Genomic DNA, 8,932 nt, shown 5'->3' with positions numbered 1-8,932 from the left:
GCCCGACGGAGCCGAAGGACCTGTGTCTGTGTTCAACACAGTAAGGTACAATAAGGAACATGCTGGAGAATCGAAGGTTACACAAAAAAGCTGGAGAAACTCAGCGGGTGCAGCAGCATCTATGGAGCGAAGGAAATAGGCAACGTTTCGGGCCGAAACCCTTCTTCAGACTGATCGGGGGTGGGGACAAGAAAGGGAAAAGGAGGACAGTTGGAGGGCAGGAGGGATCACAGATGGGGGACAGTTAGAGAGGAGGTTGTGAAACTGTCTCCGGAGAGAAGAGGAGAACTTCTTCAAGGTGGGCATATCTTGAAGAGATCTACTGCGTTATCTCTTCAAGATATGCCCACCTTGAAGAAGTTCTCCTCTTAAACACTGTGTATACTCTACTGCGTTATCTCTTCAAGATATGCCCACCTTGAAGAAGTTCTCCTCTTCTCTCCGGAGACAGTTTCACAACCTCCTCTCTAACTGTCCCCCATCTGTGATCCCTCCTGCCCTCCAACTGTCCTCCTTTTCCCTTTCTTGTCCCCACCCACCCCCGCCCCCGATCAGTCTGAAGAAGGGTTTCGGCCCGAAACGTTGCCTATTTCCTTCGCTCCATAGATGCTGCTGCACCCGCTGAGTTTCTCCAGCTTTTTTGTGTAACCTACAATAAGGAACATTGTTGACTGGTCAAGTAGTCTCTTCCAAAGATCTCATAGCGAGCAAGATGGTCCACTCCTGCGAAATACAATTGACTGACGTGTAGTACGCACCGGAGCGTAACTTCTGTCATTTCAGTAACCCCGACCCGACTTCAGTTATAGGGTGATTTCACGAAAGGTCACTGGAGCATAGATCCGCACCCACGTGACCGAAAATCTCAAGTGGAGGACATGCTAGACATCCGGTACATGTTAGTGGATGGGAAAACATGCACTTTCCCACCCGTTAAAAACATAGAAAACGGCCAGGTTTTGATCTGCAATTTATTGTGCCAGTCGGGGTGACCGTGAGGCACAGCTACCTAGATTTACAGTAAAAATAAAAGATGGAAACTAAGGTAAATTAAAGAGGGAGCTGAAGGTGCCAATCCTCAAATCGGAATATCGGGAATTATCGCGTTTGCTCGCTGAATTTCATCAAAAGTAAGGCATTATTGACTTACTTTTGATGAAATTCAGCGAGCAAACGCGATAATTCCCGATATTTTGGACCTTTAAATCTCCACGGCAAATGTCCACTGTTCACTTCCGCTGGATTGGCACCTTCAGCTCCCTCTTTAATTTACCTTAGTTTCTAATTTATTCTTAGTTTGGCACAATAAATTGCAGATCAAAACCTGGCCGTTTTCTATGTTTTTAACGGGTGGGAAAGTGCGTGTTTTCCCATCCACTAACATGTACCGGATGTCTAGCATGTCCTCCACTTGAGATTTTCGGTCATGTGGGTGCGGATCTATGCTCCAGTGACCTTTTGTGAAATCACCCTATGCCTCTCGCAGTGTTGCGGGGGAACAGTTTATGTGTTTTTTAATGTTTTTTTAAATTTTCTTTTTAAACGGCACATACCTTGTACATGAACTGCAGATGCTGGTTTAAACCGGACAGACACAAAAGGCTGGAGTAAATCAGCAGATCAGGCAGCATCTATGGAGAGGACTAGGACTAGGTGATATTTCGGGTGGACTTTTTCGATAGCTCCATGACCCGTCTGAGGGGAGAAGCGCCGGCACCAAGAGCGAGCGAACGTGCGGACAGATGGACCAAAGCAACGATTACAGAGCGGCTTAGGTGGACATTTCGAGACCTTAGGTCGAGACCCTTCTTCAGGCTGACAGTCAAGGGAAAGGGAAACGGGAGATATAGGCATATCTTCCATTAATTTGTCCTTAGTACCCGTCCATATCTCTTGCTCCTCTTTCCCATGACTCAGTCTGAAGAAGGGTCTCGACCCGAAATGTCACCGACATCTTTGGTCATCTATTCCGCTCAATGATCGTTGCTTTCGTCCGTCTGTCCGCGCGTTCGCTCTTGTTGCTGGTGCTTTTCCCCTCAGACTCCGCCAAACAAACACACACACAGACAGCATGTCCGGCAGATCGGTGTGGGCCGAGAACAGGAGCTGGGTGAAGGATGACATCAAACGGGTCATGGCAGCTATCGATAAAGTACGGAAATGTTAAGGGGGAAATTTTTTTTTAAACCCGAAGGAAATAGATGTTTAACAAAAAAAAGGGGGCCGGCGATCGCTCCGTGTTGGAGGGAAGGGGGTAGGGAAGGATGGTTTGAGTTCCTCTTTCCCGTCTCAGTCTGAAGACGGGTCTCGACCTGAAATGTCACCTATTCCTTTTGTCCATAAATGCCGTCCGACCCGCTGCATTTTGTGTCTATCCTTTAATCTCTAAGCCTGATATAGCAGAATCTCCCTGAATTAGCTTGAGGCCATGACGGAAGCCGGTTACAGAAATGGCGCTGAAGATTACCCATGACCCTATTACTACTTTTTAGCGGAGTGGACCATCTTGCTCGCTATAAGATCTTTGGTTTCTTCCCGACCCTTCTTTCAAATACAACCCTCCAGTATCGATGAGCCATCAAGACTGGAGAGGTTAGCTTTGCTAATTGGCCCCCAGTCAGGACTGCCGTCGACACTTCATTTAGCTGTATTTCACCAAGCATCGCCGTTGTGCCGCAGCAGGAGTTTTTTCTGTCATTTCCAGGCTGATTTTGTTGTGTTTATAATTGGGGACATTTTCACTGCAACCTCATAGCACTAGAGCGCCAACTGTATATATCTATCGCATATAGTTATCACTACTATTGCTAGGAATCATCTATTCTAGCTAGTCAACAGTAGGGATCAATGTCCCAACTACCAGTATAACTTAGTTGTAAATAGGATTAGCTTTAAATTCTTACACTCCAAAGGAGTGCACCTCGCAGGGCAACTTACAGTTGCAACAAAGAACATGCTCAGGTTAAGAGATTCATGGACATAAAATTAAGAACCCAGAGACCATCCAGACCAAATATCACAGATCAGAGAAAGTGAACCTTGTCATGTAGAGCTGGTCACATATTAATAATAGAACTTTTGAACATTTAGCTTCAATAGGGTTCTGTTGTAAGACAATTTTACATATATATCTTAATTTCATTGAACCATATACTTGGTTGAATATGTGGCATTATTTTCATCTTGTTTCTATAGTCAAAGGGTAAAGTTGATTAATTTATTTGTGCAGAACAGTGATGGAAGTCCGACTCCTCTTACCATGTTTCTATATATTTTTTATCTATATATATGCATAACAATATGAATTATAATCTGATTTCCACACGTGAATATACTAGTCATTCATGTGCTGCACCTGTTGATCAGAGCCTGGCTCTACTGTGGAATGTAATTTAGCCTAACCTTATTCATACCTAATCCAATTTAAAGCATAAATGTTACATTCAAGTGGAAGTTAAAAGACTCGTTGCAGTATGCACCAGAATGCACAATTTCAAGCTGAAAAATGCAAAAGCTCCCTACCGTAGGAGGCAGACACAAGTAGATAAGGTGGTAACGAAAGCATATGGTATACTTACATTCATTGCTAGGGGCGTTGAGTATGATGGTCAGGAAGTCATGATCCAGCTCTACATGAATTTGGTCAGATCGCATTTGGAGTATTCCATGCAGTTCTGGTCGCCCCATTACAGAAAAGATGTAAGGGCATTAGAGTGGGTGCAGAGCAGCTATGGCAGAATGCTGCCTGGATTAGAGGATTAGAGCTACAGGGAGAGGTTGGACAGACTTGGATTGTTTTCTCTGAAATGTCAGAGGCTGAGGGGAAATATGATGGAAGTATAAAATTATTAGAGGCATAATATAGGGAAAGGGTAGACAGTCAGAACCTTTTTCCCCAGGGTGGAAATGTTCAACATTAGAGGGCATGGCTATAAGGTGAGAGGGGAATAGTTTAATGGAGATGTGTGGGGCAGAGGGGAAAGGGAGAGGTAGGGGAAGGGAGAAGGGGAGAGGGAGAAGGGGAGAGGGAGAAGGGGAGAGGGGAGAAGGGGAGAGGGGAGAGGGAAGGGGAGAGGGAGAAGGGGAAGAGGGAGAGAGGGGAGGGAGAAGGGAAGAGCGGGAGGGGGAGAGGGAGGAGAGGGAGAAGGGGAGAGGGAGAATGAGAAAGGGGGAGAGGGAGAATGTGAAAGGGGGGGAGGGAGAATGAGAAAGGGGGAGAGGGAGAATGAGAAAGGGGGAGAGGGAGAATGGGAGAGGGGGAGAGGGAGAAGGAAAGAGGAGGATCACATATCCCGGGAAAAAGACATGCGTTCACCTTAAATATTCCCCTCATGGTTTTTTTACTCACCTCTAAAACATTTTTTGCTTTATTTTGAATTTCCAACACCTGCAGATTTTGGTTCCATGAATGTCAAACGGAATCATTACTACTGCAGTTACATTGTCATTTTAAATAGTGTGCGATGGGCTTAAGCCAATCAAATTGCTTGTTCTTTACGGGAAACCCGCCGATAGAAAACTACTCTCATTGGTGAGTGTGGAGGAGATCTGGAAGCCTTGGGCAAATTGAATTGTTCGTGACTTTCTTTCTTTTTTATTTCTATTTATTTAATTTTTTTTGAGTGTGAGAAATTCTGTGATCAGCGTGAGAATTGCGTGATTCTCACGCTCAATGTGTAAGAATTGGCAGCCCTGACATGGTGAATCAAAATTTCTTTCAATAAAAACTCAATAAGCCAGCTACAGAATTTGAAATGGATCTTCGTAAACTGTACAACAAAGTCAATATGATTATGAGACTTTTACAAATAAGTATGTTATATATAGCGGGGTTGCACGTAGGGTCATCGGGTCAAAGGGCGTGACGCATGGAACAGCTCAATCCATGTGGAGGACATGGCAGCTTCCGGCATACACGAAACGCATACTTTCTTACCTGTTAAAAACCGCCGAAATAGTCAATTTTGCGCAGTAAATAATTGTGGAAATCGAGGTAACCGTGAGCGACATCTATCCTACTTCAGAATTCCAAAAGTGAGGAGAAATTATGGCAGAGAGAAGCGACGGCTGAAGGGACAACAACAGCTAAAGTGGTTGGCGAACATTGGTCGTGCAGATATCAAGATTGAAAATATTGGGAATTATCGCGTTTGCTGACTGCATTTCATCAAAAGTAAGGTATTATTCGTGTTTTTCTTGATTCCTTTGGTATCTAAAAAGTTTCAGAAGTGATAAAAATTTTAAATCGTCCATGGTTCTCAAGTGGGATTTTATATCCAAAAAGAAAACGCTTTTGAAGCTAAATTTATCATTAAAAAAATTGCAAACCATACGTGAGTTTTGAATTACATTTTACTCAGATGCAAGCCAAGGAGTGGCATAATTGTTAGCTGTTAATTGTACAAAATCAACCTCAGCAAATTAAAAATTTTGAAAAAGAAAACGATTCTGAAGCTAAATTTATCATTTAAAAATCTCCAGACTTAGGAGTGGTGTGTGGAAAAGTAAGTTTTCTATCATTAAGCTATTGAGATGTATATTTTGGCAAATAATAAAATAGCTTAAATGAATAGCTTAAACACCCACTCCCTTTCAAAGATATTGTCAATTTGCTGAGGTTGATTATGTCCAATTAACAGTTAAAGGGGCTGTCCCACGCGAGTTCACCCAAGAGCTCTCCCGAGTTAAAAAAAAAATCAAACTCATGGTACCTCATCACAAGTATTTTTTTACTCTTGGAAAATTTTCACTGTTCACAAGTTTCCGCGTTTCCCGGGTACCTGCCATTAGCATTACGAGCCACTACGAGACATCCTCGAGCTCCAACGTACACGCTACGTACTTACCACGAGTTTAATTTTTTTAAAGCAAGGGAGAGCTCTTGGGTGAACTCGCATCGTGGGACAGGCCCTTAACAAATATGCCATTCCTTGGCTTGCATCCGAGTAAAATATAACCATCTCTTAATAAGGCAGACAAAAAATGCTGGAGAAACTCAGCGGGTGAGGCAGCATTTATGGAGAGAAGGAATAGGCGACGCTTTCGGTCGAGGCCCTTCTTCAGACTGAATAACCTTCTCCATCTCTTATGAGGTCTATCAATGACTTTTAACCTCTGGAAATGTATTGTACAGACACAGTGAATTTCAAACACAACCCCAGAGGGTAAACTAAGCATTTAATTCATAAAATTTGACAACCTTTCTCTCACTAGACTTTAAAAAATGGGAATGCAATTAGTTCTGGTCAACATGATATGTCATGTAAAAAAAATCGTATTGCATCATGCATCGAGATTTTGATCCTAATGAACATATTACTCGTTTTCTGTCAATTCTTAAGGCAAAATAAATGGTATATTTCAATACAAGCCTCTGACAAACAAGCACCAGTTGGATCTCTCAAAGGAACAATGCAAGAGGAAAAGCAAAATCACTGCACATTTGAGATGGGCATAAAGCAACTTTGGTTCCATTCAGCATACTTCTTTATGCTTGGTGAGACAACAGGAAACGATCACATCGCTCCAGCATGGTCTGGACTAGGGCCCTGCAAACAAGGACAGACAATAAAACATCACGAAACATTAAAGAGCAGGCAGGTAATGCAGGTGAACAAGATGGGAAGAGGCATTCCCTGGCAAAATTTGCCAGACCCAACACATCACAATACAGATGGGTTCAGCTGTTTTGCAAGAGAGTTAAAACATCAAGAGAACAATGCCTTACGGGGATTTTGTAGTTAGGGAAGTGGTTTTTACAGTTGCCGATGCGATTCTCACTTGGCACAATGCCACACACATGCCAAGGTATCCATATAACCTAACCCCTTCACACTGATGCTGTGATCAAAAAAACGCATCAGCGCCTTTACTTTCTTAGGCATCTGAGAAGATTCGACATGTCCATGAGGATTCTCTCGATCATTCACAGATGCTCTATTGAACATATTCTGATGGGATGCATCTCTGGCTGGTATGATACTCCTATATGATACTGGTATGGTATGAGGCTCCTCTTTACCACCTGGGCCTGCATAAAGTGGTGAGCATAGTGCAGTTGATCACAGGCTCATCTTCCATCCAGTCTGTCTTCATGGTGTGCTGCGTCAGGAAGTCTAGAAGTATCCTCAAGAAAGCTTGCCAACCAGGCCATTTCTTTTTCCCTCTTCTATTTTCTGGGATAAAATCCAGGAGCTTGAAAGACCGGACATCCAAAATGAAGAACAGTTTCTTTCCTACAATCAACAGACTCCTGAGCAAATCACTCTTTCACACCCTTCTTCCTGGAGGTGCTGCCACATACATATTCTTACTCATAACTTTTTTCCAACTTCGGATTGCACTACAATCCTGTACCTTTCTGCTATTTTGCATTGGTAATTGCATTCAATGCTGTATTTATCATCATTGTATCTATACTGTTTACTATGTGAGCTTCATATGAAAAGGACATTTCTTTGCTGTTTAAAAGGATAGAAATTAGACTGGAAAGATCCAACAATTGATGAGAAAGATGAACTCAGCTGGAATGGTAAAGCAAGTACAAAACTTTGATAGAAGTATACAAGGTTTAACTAAAATTAATTCTGAGTGAACGAAATGAGACTAAGGGTTCATATGAGTACATTAACGACCTAAACTAAAACATCGCAGGCCAGAAACGATAGATTCTTCTGTGTGGTTTAGTATTATGCTAAGTACCTTAATCCATCAGAACAAACTAATTGACTATGAACAGGTTTATTTAAGCTCACTCTCACCTCTGTCTTTTCTCTGCAATCTTCAGTATGTCACAAACCCTGAGAAATCTCTGTGACATCTTGCCGTGCAGATCGATGTCCTGTAACAAAGAGAGTGCCTGGTCCGGACCAACTGTCTTTGCAAGGAGAAGAGCAATGTTTTCCAGAGTGATGCAATTTGCCCAGTCAGTATCATCATTGGTGACATTGGCTCCATTGTGTGAAGCAGCACAGTGAGTAATGCCATGGTGATTCCGAACTAGCTCCAGAATAAACTTCCACTCCTCCAGGGTTTTGGGTATTATACCTAAACAAAACAGACATAATGTTTACACCTTCCCTGAACCAGTTCAATTAGCGGTTCGGATAGGTTAGTATAAAATACACATTTACCTTTCTGTCCAGCTTATGTTAAACAAGATGATGCAATGAGGACTGGGTTAGCCAGCAGCTGGGCAAGGTTGTGCAGTTTGAACAGAATAATTTAAGATAATATGATATGGACAGACTTAATCAAACCAGAGTCACTCCGAATAAGGAAATGGGGACAGACTCTAACACACAATATACAAGATGCATCCAGAAGCAAACCAACATGACAGTCAAGATGGAAAGGGGTCTGCACTGATAACCCTAGCATGTGGTAGACACATTTCAGTTCTTCACATACATCTAATATCTGTTCTTATGAGATGAATAGTGCTCCAAAATCAAATTTGCTTCTGCAAATATTACTGTGTAAAACGAAACGAGAAGTTATGTGAGAATTTAATTGTCTCATGGGATGTTGCTTGACATAACTCCAAAAGAAACACACAGACAACAAAATACGAACCATTCTGTGCGTCAAGCAAACTTATATCATCAAGGTAAACAATGACAGTGTAAGCTTCAGTTCTGTGCTCCAGCTCCAGACAGAGTGACAGATAACCAGTCCAGAATCTGAGAACACAAACGATCCGATGTTAAAACACACATTGTTACTTTTGCCAAATACACCACAGAACCGCATGGACGTGATCAAGAGAGCTGTTTACGCTCACAGATCCCACTTTCCTTTAACCAATGCCTGCACTGAATTCTGTTTCCTAACTTTACCTTACTGGTCTTTCCTTCACTGATTTTTCTCAAAATGCAGGTTCATAATTATCTTGTAACCAAGCCACTTCGTACCTCCCAACTTCGATGTTCCC

The 8,932-nt window shown here is 42.5% G+C and overlaps 1 protein-coding gene and 1 long non-coding RNA gene across 4 annotated transcripts in view; one reads left to right on the top strand and one right to left on the bottom strand.

Moving 5' to 3' along the window:
* Positions 1-8,932, top strand: part of LOC129705809 (uncharacterized) — a 37,711-nt gene that overhangs the window by 658 nt on the left and 28,121 nt on the right. Inside the window, exon 2 of one of the 2 annotated variants that reach the window (XR_008724966.1) lies at positions 5,025-5,173. This is a non-coding gene — a long non-coding RNA (uncharacterized LOC129705809). Of the gene's footprint in view, positions 1-5,024; positions 5,179-8,932 lie in introns of both variants that reach the window. The other variant, XR_008724965.1, reaches the window with a different exon arrangement.
* The window catches only part of hps5 (HPS5 biogenesis of lysosomal organelles complex 2 subunit 2), a 51,332-nt gene continuing 48,559 nt past the window's right edge, over positions 6,160-8,932 (bottom strand). For both annotated transcript variants that reach the window (XM_055649635.1, XM_055649634.1), the window contains exons 20-22: positions 8,575-8,681; positions 7,761-8,046; positions 6,160-6,548 (exon numbers count right to left, since the gene is read on the bottom strand). In XM_055649635.1, coding sequence (XP_055505610.1) covers positions 6,488-6,548; positions 7,761-8,046; positions 8,575-8,681 — 454 coding nt within the window. In that variant the 3' untranslated portion in view covers positions 6,160-6,487. The remainder of the gene's footprint in view (positions 6,549-7,760; positions 8,047-8,574; positions 8,682-8,932) is intronic.

The sequence above is a fragment of the Leucoraja erinacea genome, chromosome 18 (assembly GCF_028641065.1).
Source record: "Leucoraja erinacea ecotype New England chromosome 18, Leri_hhj_1, whole genome shotgun sequence".
NCBI classification, from domain to species: domain Eukaryota; kingdom Metazoa; phylum Chordata; class Chondrichthyes; order Rajiformes; family Rajidae; genus Leucoraja; species Leucoraja erinaceus.
The sequence above is the reverse complement of the archived record's forward strand: the minus strand, read 5'-3'. Positions and strand labels throughout refer to the sequence as shown.